The sequence below is a fragment of the Crocuta crocuta genome, unplaced genomic scaffold (genome assembly GCF_008692635.1).
Source record: "Crocuta crocuta isolate KB4526 unplaced genomic scaffold, BGI_CrCroc_1.0 scaffold119, whole genome shotgun sequence".
Taxonomy (NCBI): domain Eukaryota; kingdom Metazoa; phylum Chordata; class Mammalia; order Carnivora; family Hyaenidae; genus Crocuta; species Crocuta crocuta.
The window spans coordinates 8504712-8520245 of record NW_027551562.1 but is presented as its reverse complement, the minus strand read 5'-3'; the positions used below and the strand labels follow the sequence as shown (position 1 = coordinate 8520245).

Here is a 15534-nt window from a genome sequence, read left to right as displayed (position 1 = left end):
AAGTACTAGTATTTCTTTGAAAAAAATTGTGTATCTGTAACTCAAATACATGCCATTGGAAACATAGTCTTTTATTATAATCTTATTGTAATGATTTCCAAGTGGTTTTATTTATTTATTTATTTGTTTGTTTGTTTCTTTAGAGAGAGAGAGAGAGCAAGTGGGGGGTGGCACAGGGAGAGAGGGAAGAGGGAATCCCAAGCAGGCTCTGCACTGTCAGTGCACAGCCTGATGCAGGGCTTGGTCCCACGAACTGCGAGATCCCGACCTGAGCCGAAATCAAGAGTCGAACATTCAACCAACTGAGCCACCCCGGAGCCCCTCAAAGTGCTTATTTTTACAACCGTGTATTCGTAGAAGAGAAGAAATATACCAAAAAACATTTTTTTTTTAACTGTATGAAAACACCTATCACTTGTGGGTTCTTTCTGGGGTGCGTCAACATGGGAAATTTCTTTTGTTGCCCTTTGGGTTTGATAGTTGGGGCCTTTGTCTTTAAATCACCAAGTTTTACACTTACCGTTGCACGTGTTTGCACGGAAGGCTCGCGTCCTTGGCTCTGTTGCTGGCGCCCTCTGGAGCCCTTTGAGGACGTTCTGGGACTTCCCCCCACAGGTACACACCGAGGCTGGGCAGCTGTGCAGATGCGCTTGCTTCACGAACTGGTCTACGCCTCCCGAAGAATGGGGAACCCCGCTCTTTCTGTCCGGCACTTGTCCTTCCTGCTGCAGACCATGCTGGACTTTTTGTCCGATCAGGGTGAGTGAACTCAAACTGCCATCTTTTTCAGCACTCTTCGCGCCGGCCTGCGTAAACACGGGGCTTAGGTTTAGGTGGGTGGCACTTCCCCATCCTCTACTGGTTAGAAGACACCGTGCCTCTCTGTGTCCTCTGCTCCCCGTGCTGTTCCCTGTGGGGGCCTGATGTCGCTGCCCAGCATTCCTCCCCTCTTCCTGCTCCCTTCCCCTCCTGCCATTTCTGTCTCTCAGCCTCCTGGGGGGGCCCTTCTTCCCTTTGCCTACATTATATCAGACAGAAATGTCCAGGTAGAGCACGTATATGGAGAAGTGCATGATTCATAAGAACGCAGCTCAGTGCATTCCGCCCCCCGCCCCCGCCCCCCGTGACTGCTTCTGTAATTGGCAGCTGGAGGGGAAACGTGACCGGAACCATGGGGATGCCCGTGTGCTGCTCAAGGGCAGCTTCTGTCTTGCTTTTACAACCAGGATGCCACTTGCCTGTGTTTGCACCTGTGACATCATGTAGTATCTTTCTTCCGGGCCCTTCTGTTGGTCGTCCGCTCCGACCGTTACTGGGCGCCATCTGCTTTGTGGGCTGCAGTCAGGACCTGTGTGTTTCCAGCCCAGTTTCCACACGGGGCCCAGGCCCTTTGGTGCTGGCAGGGCACGTCCCTTGGCGTGTGGCACGGGCCCTTGGAAGTGAGCACGCCAGCAGTGGAGCTCCGGACTTGGCCATCTCACCGCCCCTGCTGCCAGGGCCGCTCAGCCCATCGGTGTGTGCTGCTCTCTGGGTTCTGTGCACTCTGCCCTGGAGATAAAGGGGTGGGGGGTTTATTAGGAAGTGCTCCCAGGATTGATACCGATTATAGGGAGGAGAAGTGGCAGAGGGAGCTGCGGCTCTGTGCGGCGTCAGCAGAGGCCCTGCCTGCCCGCGGAGAGCTCTGTGCCGTGACGGTGTGGCAGTGCTGGCCTGCTCGGTCATGAAGGCCAGGCCCAGTGACCCGTCGGGCCGTGCCTGGTGAGGCAGTTTCTGGAGAAACTGGGCCCGTGGGACTACCGTGCTCCTTCACCGCGCATCCCAGCACCCGCCATGTGGGCCCCCTCTGTCCTCTCAGCGCTAACGTCTGTGGGTACCCCTCCCCCTCTGCCTGTTGATTTACCCCGACTGTTCTCCTGTCCTGCGGTCGTGATGGTCTCCTCGGCTCCAGGATGGAAGGGTGGTGTGTCTCTGTGATGAAGGTGTGAGGCTTAAATGCATTAATTCCAGGAAGGCATTTATACCGGAGCTTCAGCTACAACCAGGAACGGTTAGCTTCAAAACAAGCACTCAAGTGGGCATGTGATTGCCTTTACAAAACCAAGAAAGCTGTCGTTCCGACTCACGTGCTTTTCTAAAACGGGAGAGGGAAGGCGTCGTGGCTATTACGGCGCGAGTGCGACATTGTGTTTTAAGCAGAAACAGTTGAGGACCCTGGCTCAAGGTGAAGTTCGAGCGTGCGCCGCAGGATTGGGTGAGATTCCTCTCATGTGATCTCCTCCTCCGCTTCTGTGTATCCTTGAACTTCAGGCAGGGTGTGTGGACTTCACATCGCATGTACCACGTATGCCCATCGTGTGCTGTGCTCTGTCCCCAGCGGCACCTGCTGGAACTTGGCAACGTCGTGTTCCTCAGGGGACTTCCACAGCCGTCTCGGAGCCAGGAGCTCCTGTAGCTCCTTGCTGCTGATGCCCTTTTCACGTCCGGTGGTTGTTTCTCTCTGGACATCACTGCCCAGACAGAGGCCCCCACGGACGGGGGGGACAGCTTGTCCTCCCTCTGTGTCCACTTGGTTTCTGCTGCCTTTGGCGCTGCATCCGAATTGGTTTGTCCTCCTGCTGCCTGCAGAGCTGGGCCGATGCGCGGCAGGATCAGCTGGCAGCTGGCTGTGTGAACGGTCTGCACCTTGTTTCTCTGAAGCACCCTGAGGGGAGCAGGCGCAGGCAGTTTCCAGAACAGGCCGTCTCTAGTGTCCAGTGGTGACATGGACATGGGTCTGTCTGTTGTCTGCTGTATTGAATGTTTGCTTTTTGATGGGCGACTCGCTCTCCTCACCGCCCCCTCCCTCTGAGGGTGCTTGAACCGCCTCCCCTGCCCCAGCAGCTGTGATGACACAGTGTCCAGTCTGAGTGGACTCTACCCACCAGGCCGGAGAGTTCTGATCCATGGCATGTGCCCCTGTCCCCTCTCGTCACGGCTCTGCTCTCTCTCGGTACCGCTTTCCCCACGTGCCTCACGCTTAACTGTGTGCCTGCCGTCTCACACGGCCATGAGTCGTGAGGACAGGGCCCCACATCCCTGCCCTGAGCTGCTCACATCTTCATCTGCGTCATCTTGGATTTTTGTCTCTTAAATACACATCCACCATCCTGCAGCAGGCCCTTTATCCCCTCCACCCCCTTCCCTGTCAGCAAGTGACTCCTCCCGGTGGGGCCTCCCTCTTGGGAGCCAGCACGACCATTCCCTCTCGCTCTGTTCTCTTCCTCTGCGCTGCTCATGGCTGCAGGGAAAGATCCACACGTCACTAGTTGGTCAGTATCTGTCACCCTTTCTGGAGCTCCGATTCAGAAGGAGCTTGCTGGTTATTGGAGGTCATGTCCATTGGTGATCTAAAGACCCTGAGTTTAAAAGCAGAGGAACTTGGGGCATCTGACTGTTGAACAAAAAATTGTCTCCTTAAAGGCCTCTGTGTAATGGTATCTGGGTGATTGGAGTCTTTGGCGAGGAGGACCGAAGTCAGGAGGTCTCAGGAGTTCTTTCCTTTGATGACTGTCACCTCGGATCAATAATGACAATCTTCCCGGGCCTCCGTTTTCTCATTTGTACAACCAGGATAGCACAGTGGTGCGATAGTTTGTTATTGTTTTAATGATCGGGATTTTAATTTATTGGATGACCTTTCCTCTGGAGAGCTCCTGGTATCATACACAGAGTTGATAGTGAACACCTCTACGTATTGCTGCACTGAAGAGAAATGTGGACTAGAAGAGCAGCCAAGGAAGAAAGAAGTGGTCCTGGGCTTGAGGGGGTGCTTTCTAGCCTTCTTGTCCTACGTCCCCAGCTTGGATGTTTGCAGGTGAGGATGCCACCAGCTGGGGGTTTCTTGACCTTCTGTCTCCCACGTGTACCCTCTCCTGGGTGCAGATCTGAGTGAGCTCGTAAGATACGAGGACAGTCATTAACATACAAGGCTTCAGTTCCCCAGCACTCCTGTCCGTTGTTGCAAGTGGAAGTCCTAACTTGAGGATTTGTGGACTTTTCTTGGGAAGCGTGACTGTGTTAACCTTTTACAATCGCTGACCTGGGGTCACGTCCGTTGAGGGTTCCTGACGGGGTGTGCCAGCTTCCGTGGCATCATGACAGTGGGTTGTGGGTGCAAACCTGGTCCTGGGTGCTGCACAGGGGCCCCACGAAAGGGAGTGGGATCCCTGACTTGCTGGAGGCGCAGCGTGGCTGGCATCCCTTCCTGCTCTCCCTTGCCTGGGGCCTGGCCACCTGCAGCTCTGCCTGCGTTCCGGGCCACGCCTGTTTCTGTCACCTTCTGACAGTGACGCGGGGCCTTGCCTGCGCGTGTGGTCCTGCCCCCAGTGCCGTTGGTCTGTCCCCTCCTCACGTCCCGTCCCCACAGCCCGTGTGCTGCTCAAGGGTGTGGAGTGTCCCCTGTACCCGGCGCAGCACCTGGCTCCTGGTGGGCCCCGGAGTGCTGCTGACCGAGCGGGGGCTTCTGTCCCGCTGGCGTGCCCGTGCCGTGCCGCCCACCTCCGGTTCCTTCTAGCTGGCCACTTTAAGAATCCCTCTGGCCTTGACCTTCTGCAGCAGGGTTCCGGAGACTACTGCCCAGGGGGCCAGCTCCAGCCCGCCTCCTGGTTTCGATCCTTGTGTACGTGGTTTTAGGATGGCTTTTAGTTGCTGACACCCATTCCTGTGGAACGTGAAAGGCTGGCTGCTTGCACATCAGGTTCCTGAAAGGCAAGGGGAAGAATTCGGTAGAGATCGAATCTGACGGATTCAGATGGAAGGTCCCCGATGAGGGGATGAAGATTAGTCACACAGCACGTGTGCTCCATGAGTGCGGTGCGGTGCAGGGAGATGACCTGCTCTAAGTGACTCCTGTTGGTGCCTCGTGAACAGACCGAGGGCGGGGGCGGCGGCGCTGCTGGACTGTGGGGCCAGTGGGCAGACCTGAGGAGCCTCCTCTGTCAGACTCGGTTCACCTGTTATGGTGGCATGTAGCGTGATGTTCTTGCTCTCGGGTCACATTCTTCATCAGTGAAATTTAAGCTTCGCGTGGTTGCGTGGGCTTGTCTCTGCTGGGGACTAACGGAATTTTGGGTTTTACTGGGCTCAGTATGTTGCTGGGGGGCTCCGGGGGGAACACCCGTCGAAGCCGCAACTTCTCACCTACTTGGCAGGATTCCTGTCGATTAGAGAGCTGGTACCTGGAGCGAGTGACGGTGCAAAGAAGTGCCCGTTGTGTTGTTTGCCTCCCAGGGGACCAGCCCTCCAGCGCCTTGGTCGGAGGTCGGGGGTTCTTTTTCCCGAGGCGCCGTCAGAGGACGATGGCAAAGCAAGCGCAGAGGGCTGGTCGATGTGCAGATGTTTGGAGTTGTGTCATAGTTGATGTCGCACAGTAGTAGTGACGAGCGACGCCTGTGCAGCCTGACGGGAGCGGGGAGAGTGCGGGGGCAGGTGGGGAAGGCGGGGACGGGCCAGGGGAGGGCCAGCGGGCTGGCACTCCTGCCGTCCCCTTCGTGCCCGACGCCCCGCACCCCCACCCTGAAGCTGTTGGGGACGTGCCCCTTGCCGCCCTGCCCTGAAGGCGCGTTGTGAGGTCAGGCGGTCAGGTCGTGGTCCAGCCGGGGGAGCACAGAACCAGGCGTCGTGGTCTAGAATGTGAACTCCATTGGCTGTTAGAACCGGAGGTCGCTGGCCTCTACCCGTGAGGCGGTGTGTGGGACTGTTAGCAAGTATGCAGACCTGCACCTCAGCCCGTAGCCCAGAGCTAGCCTCCGTTTCCCGTCCTCGAGTGGGATGGCAAGGCACGTCTTGTGCTGGTAGCGCAAGAGCGAACGTGGTGACGGCTTGGACGTTGGAGCCGCGCAGGCCTCCCCTTCCCCGCATGGTTGTCACGCTTGTGCCTGAGGGAGCCCGAGTATCTTACTAGACTCTGTGTTTTATTTTATCGTTTATTTATTTATTTATTAAAAAAATGTTTTTTTACATTTATTTATTTTCGAGAGACAGAGCACAGGTGGGGGAGGGGCAGAGAGAGAGGGAGACACAGAATCTGAAACAGGCTCCAGGCTCTGAGCTGGCAGTCAGTACAGAGCCCGACGCGGGGCTCGAACCCACGAACCGCGAGATCATGACCTGCGCCGAAGTCGGACGCTTAACCGACTGAGCCCCCCAGGCGCCCGGAGACTATGTTTTAAAAGAAAATGTGTTGAGAAGGCACTCGCACAGCACGCGGTTCACCCACGGAAGGTGCCCTGTGCATCCCCAGGGTCCGGCCGTCAGACACGGTCGTCCTACCCGAAGAGGCCTCGCACCTCCGCTCTCCGTCCCCGCCTACCCCGCCCCAGCCCCGGCAGGCGCGTGCGCGCTCTCTCTGCCTGTCCCAGGCATTTCAGCTGAACGGAGTCATATAGTACGTGGTGTTTTGTGTCACCTTCTGTCACGTGCTGCAGTGCTCTCACACCCACCCTGGAACACCGTTTCTGTGCCCACGAGCTGTGAGATCATGACCTGAGCCAGAGGCAGATGCTTAACTGACTGAGCCACTGAGGCGCCCCAAGCTGGGTACCTTTGAAGCAGGTTCCTGACGCCTGGTTTCCGTGTCTGTTTTCTTTCATGGGAATGAAAATACGGGCTCTACTCAACTGCAAGAGTCATTGTAAAGCACAGGCGAGGCGGGAGATAATCGCTCTTTCTTCGTCCCCCCATTTCCGTCCCCATCCCCCCACATTCCCTTGCGTCATCTGTCAGTCCTGTGTATCACATTCTGAGTTGCCACAGACTTGGGTTGAATGCCTTTGTCTTTTTTTTTTTAATAGTTTATTTATTTTTGAGACAAAGAGAGACAGAGCATGAGTAAGGGAGGGTCAGAGAGAGAGGGAGACACAGAAACCAAAGCAGACTCCAGTCTCCGAGCTGTCAGCACAGAGCCCGATGCGGGGCTCAAACCCACAAACTGCGAGATCATGACCTGAGCCGAAGCCGGACGCTCAACCGACTGAGCCCCCCAGGCGCCCCTTGAATGCCCTTGTCTTTATGACTTCTGTGACCTTGGACAGATAACTTCCTTCAGTTCTACTTTCCTTGCCCGTATGCTGGGGACGAGAGAGGCACACTGGGCTGTGAGTCTTACACGTTCAGCGAAGCACCTAGGGTGGTGCTGACCTCAGAGTGTGCATTCGGGCGTAAGAACATTTTAGGTGATTATCTCTAGAGATGGGGCATGAGGAAGAGCGCTGCTTAAAGGGAGAGAGGAGTTCATGTACAGGGGCGTCGTGGGGCAGTTGACAATTCTTTTCAGAGGTGGAAAAGTGCTAGGGCTGATGTTCCATGAAGACGGTGATCTTGACCTTGAAGAACGAATTGGTGTTTGCCAGACCAGACTTCTGAGAAGAAGAAATAGCTTCACTTAGAAGATCTTTCTCTAATGCTGGTAGAATTAAGAGTATTTGCTTTGTTCAGGGAAAGCTGGGTACAGTAGTTTGGTGGGAATCTGTTGTCTGGGATTTGGGGGAGCAACGCGGATGACCAGGAGCTGTACAATATGACCCACACGGGAAAACACACGTCCACACAAGCAGTTGCCCATCTGTATTCATAGCAGCTTTGTGCAAAATGTCCAAGAAACGGAAACAACACAAGTGGCTGTGGACACATAGTGGATGAAAAGATGTGGCGCGTCCTACCTGGATGACTCTCTTCCTCATCCCTTCTCGCTTTCCTGTTCCCCACCTTCCTTCCTTGGCCGACCTGTGTTCACCCTTCACATTTCAGTGTAGACCCCATGTTTATACTTTCCTATGAAGCCTTTCTTGGGTCTCCAAGGCCATCCTGGGTCCTTTGCAGTGTCCCGAGGGCCGGATGTAACTTGCCTACGAGAGCACCTTTGACCCGCTCTGTGCCCATTGCTTGTCTAAGGTACAGACTGCCCATTGGGGCTGTGGAGTCTCTAACTGGCTGTGTCTTACCCCTGGCACCTCATGATGTGCTGGTGTGCACATGTTCTTGGGTGTGTGAATAATACATGTTTTCCTCTTTTCAGAAACAACTTTATTGAGATTTAAATTATGGACCACATAATTCATCCCCTTAAGATGTACACTTCAATTTTTGGTACGCTCACAGATGTGTGCACCTTCTTCATAGTCATTTTATTTTATTTTATTTTATTTTTTTTCATAGTCATTTTAAACATTCTTATCACCCTGGAGTGAACTCTGTACCCTGTAGCCAGCTAGGGGCACGTGCTGGGGGTCACATTGTATTCACTGTGTTAATCATAAATACTTTTGTTTGCTTTCTTTCTTTGTCTGGTCTGCTCTTGCTGTCACAGCAATACTGTGGTGACCATCTTTAGGTCTTTGGCTTTTCTGGCAGGAAGGAGATTTTATCCAGCGAGGGCTTATGTCATTTGGGACATTTTTATTGCTGCGGAAGCATCGTTCTGACGGGACCGCTGTCAGCGTGCCCCTGATTCTATACGTGCAGGGTGCTGCCTTGGTGCTTTAATTTGTATTTTCTTGGTCACTTGTGAGGTTGTGTTTTTCCTGGGTGTCTGTGTACCGATTGTATGGCTTTCACATGAAGCCCTTCTCATTGCTTTTCTGTCTCTTGCCTCATTTGAGTCTCCTTTGTGGGCTTGGGGAGGCAGGGAGGGTCCCAGCCCCCAGCCTGATGAGGCTGCTGGTGTTTTGAGATGCTGAGTAGTTCACCCAGAGACTCCCAGTTATTCAGGGTAGGCAGACTCTAGAAGCTGGTTCTTCGCCCTCGCCAGAGGCCGTGTGCGCAGCTAACTATGAAACCTATCCTGTCCGTAACATATCCGGGACGGTGTCCGGCAGGAAAAGGGGTTGGGACGCCTCCCCCAAGCGCTTCATTGGACTAAAGCTGAAGGCGTCAGGAAAGTGTCTCCTCAGCAGACCTTGACATTTGAAACAGAGATACCGTCTGTGCCCCTGAGCCGGCCCCGTCTCCCCTCCCTTCGTACCCTCTTGGCCCCTTCCACTGTGGCCGCCGAACACTCGCTCTGCTGGGGCAGACCCCGTCTCGGCTCAGCCTTCTTTCTTTCCTGAATGGTCCATTAGCCGTCTTGTATTAAGCTAGTGGCTCTTGGGCGTGGGGGTTTGGAAGTGCGTGGGACTGTCCTGGGTACGATGTGGTCGTGCGTGTCATGTGCACGCGGTCGGCGGGAACGAGCAGCCCCGTGCCGGGGAGAAGTCAGCCGTGCGCCCCGGGAAACCGCTCTCCCCTGAGGTGCCACTTCTACAGCCCGAGTCCGTGGGGCCTGGAGCTGGGGTGGAGGCCTTTGCTGTCGCTGCTTCTGGAGTCCTTCGGAGCCCTCCACCCTTCATGGGGGCGTGTCGTTGGGACTCATCTCCCCTGCCTTTCCTTTCGTTGGGGTCGTTGACAAGCACCCGATCTCCTCCTCACTCTTTCACACCTTCAACCCCTGGCCTGCCCTCCCCCGCAGCACCTCTGCCTTCTGTGTTCTCGGTGACCTGAGTGTCCCTGGGCAGGCTCCATGCAACGCTCTCCGCTCTTGTCCCCGCGCGCTTTCTCCGGGCGGATCTCAGCAGCACTCGGTCGGCGTGCGCGGCTCTCCCTCTCCCTGGCGCCCAGCTCCCGACTCCAGGTGGCCAGACGCTGAGGCCAGACACCGGGACGGCATTCGTACTGTTCCCTTCCCTGTCACAGCCTCCCCTGAGTGCTGTCAGCGGGTCCTCAGGGTCTCACCTCCTACACAGACCCCGGATGCGGCCACCTGTCCCCACTGTGTCCCTCGCAGGCCGCCTGGTGTCTCCCTGGCCCGGGGTCCTCCGCCTGCTGTCACGTCTCGTTGCTCTTCTGCTTCAGACCGACCACGGGCTCCCGTCATGCTGAGGAGTCGACTGGCCCCGTGTCACTCCCTCCTCAGCTTCTTCCGCTCGCCGCGCACGGACTCAGCTCAGCCCTCCCGGCTCGTGCTTCTGTCTCTCCCAGAGGCTTGTTTCCACCCTGTTTCCGGACCCAGCACTTGGGTCTATCTGCTTGAGTCATTTCCCTAAGATGTTCGTGCGACTGCCTCCTCTGTGTCCCTCAGGCCCGAGTTCAGGCGCCCTGTTCGCTGTCTGCCTCGTGGCCGCTTTACCGCTTTGCCTCTTTGTGGGCGGCCGCCCTCCTGGCGAGAGCACGGGCTCGTGGGGGGAGGGGTCTGGCTGCCACCCAGGACCCCGGACGGCAGGTGCCAGCCAGTGTTTGCTCACTCACCATCCAACCAGGAAAGTTGTCCAGCTTCCCTCCGCCTCCTCTTTCCCGTTTGTGAAATGGGCCCACAAGCCCGCTTCTGCCCGAGGCGCTGTGAGGATGAGGACAGGGCAGACCATCCGTCCCTCTGTCTCACGGCGGGAGGCTCCGAGGCTGAGCCCCTCCTCTCCCGGGCCCCCTCCTCTCCCGGGCCCCCTCAGCTCTCCTGGGCCCTCAGCTCTCCTGGGCCCCCTCCTCTCCTGGGCCCCCTCCTCTCCTGGGCCACCTCCTCTCCTGGGCACCCCTCCTCTCCTGGGCCCCCTCCTCTCCTGGGCACCCCTCCTCTCCTGGGCCCCCTCCTCTCCTGGGCCCCCTCAGCTCTCCTGGGCCCCCTCCTCTCCTGGGCCCCCTCCTCTCCTGGGCACCCCTCCTCTCCTGGGCCCCCTCCTCTCCTAGGCCCCCTCCTCTCCTGGGCCCCCTCAACTGTGCGCTGTCTCGGGTGTTTGGGGCAGACAGCACCCAGCCCCCAGGGACTATGCTCGTGCTTTGCAAGAAAATATTGCTGAGCCAACAATTAGCTCAGAATGTGCAGGCCCGGCTCCGCACCATGGGCCCAGACCCAGGGCCCGGGGGCCTGCATCTCACCGGGACCGGGGGGCCGGGATGGCCGCTGTGCTCCGTGGGCTGGGACGCGGCCTTTGAGAAGTTGAAGTTATTGTTAGTGGGGTATTTTTAACGGACTCCTCTTCACATATTCCTGAAAACCAGCATCTTCCTTTCCCTTTCCGGAGTCGTTACTTCTTTACTTGGGAAGTGAAATACGTAGAATCACCACCTCAGAGGGGCCTCTAGTGTCCCTGCCCCATGGGAGCAAGTTTTCTCAAATCACATTTGTGACTAGACACCCAGTGAGATTTCTTGTAGGAAAAGTTGTCCAAAGCTACACAATTGTGGCACATTTAAAGATTTGGTGAAAGGCTTTTATTGAAAGGGGAGCCTATGGCTGATGTGAAACTGGAGTCGTTGAGGCTGTGGGTGTCAGCCAAACTGTCCTCTGTGACGGAGTTAGGAGAGCAGGCCCAGGACCGCGTGGTGTCAGGCAGGACGAGGGGCGTACAGACCCGCCCACCTCCGTGCCCCCCACCCCATCCTCTCTCGCAGGCCGCAATTCTAGACTTTGTGTGATTTGTATTTTTCTGGTCATCTTTTCTACTTGAGGGTATGTTAGTATGTCTTCTTTACATTTTTTGAATTTAAGTAAGTTGTAAAATGGTATTGAAAACAGGGCACCTGGGGTGGCTCAGTCAGTTAAACATCCAACTTCGGCTCAGGTCATGATCTCGTGGTTTGTGGGTTCGAGCCCCATGTCAGGCTCTGTGCTGACAGCTCAGGGCCTGGAGCCTGCTTCAGATTCTGTGTCTCCCTCTCTCTGCTTTTCTCCCTTCTCATGCTCTCTCTGTCTCTCTCTGTCTCTGTCTCTCTCAAAAATAAATAATTAAAAAAAAAGAAAATAAGAATACATCATTGTACTAGATTTTGGTATCAGAGATTATGGAAAAAATGATGTTGAGAGTCTCCTGTAATCAGGACAACAGATTAAAACCAGGGTTTGGGTTTAAGCTCCTCATGCTGTTTTTTATTCCCAGTAGGAAACGTACAGTCTTCAGATTTGAGTTTTTACCTTCCAGCTTTGTGTAGCAAGGCATGAGGAACTATAATAGAAGTCTGCTCAGAAATGAAGGCCATAATTTTTAAATTGTCAAGGTAATATATATTATTTTGCTTCATGTTTTCCATTCCTGACATGCTTTTTACCCGTTGTATTTTTATTTTTTTCCAGATAGCATATGTGGTTTCTTGGGGGAGTTTTGATTGAAATGGCTTTCATTTTTCACCTGGGTGGGGAGAAGGGAGGATAAACTTAGGAGCTCTTTTGCGGGAACGCCTCCACGAAGGGTGTAATTTGTTTCCCCTGCAGTTTATACAATCCCTTTTGTTTGTTCAGAAATAGACAGAAGGGGCTGAACCAAAACTGGGCAGAAATGAAGGGAAGCTTTTGACGTCCTCGTAGCTCTGTTTGAAGGGATAAACACTATGTAGTGCCACATAATAAGTGCCTGCTAGGAAAACGCGTTCTCGGTCGAGAACCCACACATGTAACATAATGAGGTGAAGAAAAACTATCAGTGTGTCAAAATCCCAAATACATTAGCGGACTTAGTAGTTACGAGAAAATACTAACTTGCCAAGTTGTAGACGAACCAGAATAGGACATCCTGGGGTGGCCTCACCATGGGCCCTTGGCAAGTCACTCTACAGGACTGTGTAGTCTACAGGGCTGCCTTACCAGCTGTCCCCGGGCCATCGCCCAGGCCAGACGTCGCCGTTTCTGGTCTAGAATACGGCGGCACCTCCCCGGGGATGCCCTTGTCTCCCAGGACCCCCTTCTTGCCCACCGGCCACCCAGACTGTCAGGTGGTCTTCTCACGGCATGTATTTACGCGTAGCGGCCTTCCGCTCAGACGGCACACAAGGCTTCCCGTGTCTACAGAAGCAGAGTTCAGGTCCCTTGTGGGTTTGGCGGTGTGCGTTTCAGTGTGGCCGAGCCCATGTGTGCTGTGTCGCACGAGGCCTGGCTGCTGTCCCCGGAACAGAGCCTCCTTGCTCACGTGTGAGCCTCTTCTTTGGGGTTTCTATGTCCAGAATGCAGCACCAACCTCCCCCACCTCTGACAGCTTTCCTTGACCCCTTCAGGCAGCAGGAAAAGTCTTGCTTCTGCATTACCCTGCACTTGTATGACCGTGCTGTCACTTGCCTGTTAGCCGCACGGTTTCATGTCCGTGCACTGTGTGTGTGAAGCCGGGCAGCTGGTGGGGGGGGAGGGGGGAGGCCTTTTTCCCCCTACACCCCAGCCTCACACGAAATCTGGCTCAGATTGTAAGTGCTTGTTACGAATGGCCCCGTTTTCCCGGCGTTGTCGGCTCACGGGCAGGCGAAGTGAGGGTTCTGCCTTCCTTGCTGTGCTGCTCTGAGGGTTAGAGACCGTGTCTGTGAAGAGCCTGAAACTGTGCTCAGTAAAGGTCATTGTCGCTGTTCCCACACATGTCGTGCACACACGGTTCCTGGAGTGAGGAATCGAGGCAGGACCGTCGTGGGCGCTAGAGAGGGTAGCTCACCTGCAGTCGTCGCAGCGGCTGCCTTCAGACTTTCTTGACGGTGACCTGGATTAGGAAATACATTGTGTATGCAAGCCCACGTGTTTCGTGAGAAGACATCTATTATGTGTGATGTCCCGTCTCAGCCAGCTTAGCTGCCGTAATGAGTTACCAGATGATTTCTTACAGTTTTAGAGGCTGGAAGTTCAAGATCGAGGTGCTGCCGGGGTCGGTTTCTTCTGAGGCCTTTCTCGTCAGCTTGCAGACTGTGTCCTCCCCCTTTGCCCTCACGGGGTCACCCTCTGTGTGAGTCTGTTCCAATTTTTTTTTTAATGTTTTTATTTCTGAGAGAGAGTGAGAGAGAGCGAGAGAGAGAGAGCATGAGCAGGGGAGGGTCAGAGAGAGACGGAGACACAAAATCTGAAGCAGGCTCCAGGCTCTGAGCTGTCAGCACAGAGCCCGATGCGGGGCTTGAACCCATGAAACATGACATCATGACCTGAGCTGAAGTCGGACGCTTAACCCACTGAGCCACCCAGACACCCCCGTGTGAGTCTGTTCTAATCTCCTCCCATTAGGACTGCAGTCAGATTGAACCAGGGCCCCCCTGTGACCTCATTTTACCACTGTGACCTCTGGAAAGGCCCTGTCTCCAAATTCAGTCTTATCCAAGTGCCATACTGGGTGTGAGAACTTCAGTATCTGAATTTGCAAGGGACATACTTCAGCCCAGAACGTGAACTCTGTCCTGTCCCATCCCCTGGGATGCCAGTCACTACCTATAAGCTGATTTTTATGACCACAACGAGGTCAAAGTTTGCCTTAAGTTACAACACTTTCCTTTTAGAACTGGCAGTGGAATTGAAACGGAAGGGACTCATTAGAACTGGACGCCCACACACCTCCAGCGTCTCTTCGGACCTGCGTGGCATGTGCACAGAAGGAGGTTAATTGGCTTGTGCAGTCATCGCATCTGCCCGCTGTCCTGGGACACTGACTCCAGAGAGAAGGAGGCATTCGTGCACGCTTCTCTGTACATCTTTTTATTTATTTATTTTTAAGAGATTGAGCTGGATTCAAGTTAATATTGACAAAGCGTCTTCTAAGTGGCAGGGATCTATTTTGGGGAAAGCGATGGCATATCCCTTAGTGAGAGAATACACAGAGGCCTTGTTTAGACTGTTCCGGGTGATTATCTGGAGAGGTGACACCTCCCCCCCTCCCCCCTTGCCTGGGAGGAGAACCGGTGTGCAGTCCACACAACACTGAAACCACAGGGCTAAGTGCCAGCCGTTTTCACGTCACCGCACATCGTTCTGTCATTGTGAAGGTGAGAGTTCCCGCTCGGTGTCCGCAGGTGCCCCTACCCTGCCTGCCGCGCTTTATGCACTTGCGGGAATAATGTCAGTGAACGGGGAGATGCAAAGGTCCAGGGGCTTACGTCTCTCGGACATCAAGGCTCCGCTGTCTGTGTGGCTCACAGCAGTGGGGTAAGAGAGGGTCCCAGAGTGGCACAAAGGGCACTGCTTGTGTGGCTGCTGGTGGATTTAGGTAAAACAACGACAGAAAGAGCTGGTGATGCTGGAGTTGGGAGAGGGGCCACAGCAGTGGCAGGAGGGCACTCCCTTCCAGCGGGTTGTGGGCTCCCGGAGGCTCCGATGTCACGGTGAGCCTGAAGGGGGCAGGGACCTGTGGTTGGGCCACGTGCAGTGCCACCGAGCAGGGTGGTATCTCGGCCCCTTGCCGAACTTGCTCTGTCCCGAGCAACGGACAGACGCCCCATGCTCCAGACCCAGCGCACGCCTGGCTCACCCCACGGGTGTGGGCAGCGATGCTGTTCGTTTCTCGCCTCAGGCTCCCTTTGGCTTTAGCAAGTCAAGTCAGTAGCATCACCAGCAGCACCCTGAGTGTGGACCCTGCCCGGGCCTGGTGCTCACAGCCTCTCACGGGGCACCCAAGCAGCCCACCTGCGAGTGATGGATAGGCAGGCCCTGGCAGGGCCGTGTGGCGGAGTGGGGGGGGGACCTTCTGTGCGGGTGTGGGGGGCTCTGACCCGTGTCCTCCTCTCAGGTTTGTTAACACCTTTCTGATGGCCTCATTCTCCGTGTGAGCGCCCAGCTTCCGCTTCCCGGATTGCCAGCTCACC

General features: G+C 55.3%; 1 protein-coding gene across 2 annotated transcripts in view; it reads left to right on the top strand.

Moving 5' to 3' along the window:
* TRAPPC9 (trafficking protein particle complex subunit 9) overlaps positions 1-15534 on the top strand; it is a 544285-nt gene that overhangs the window by 67322 nt on the left and 461429 nt on the right. For both annotated transcript variants that reach the window (XM_077749979.1, XM_077749978.1), the window contains one exon: positions 616-759. In XM_077749979.1, the coding sequence (XP_077606105.1) occupies positions 616-759 (144 nt within the window). The remainder of the gene's footprint in view (positions 1-615; positions 760-15534) is intronic.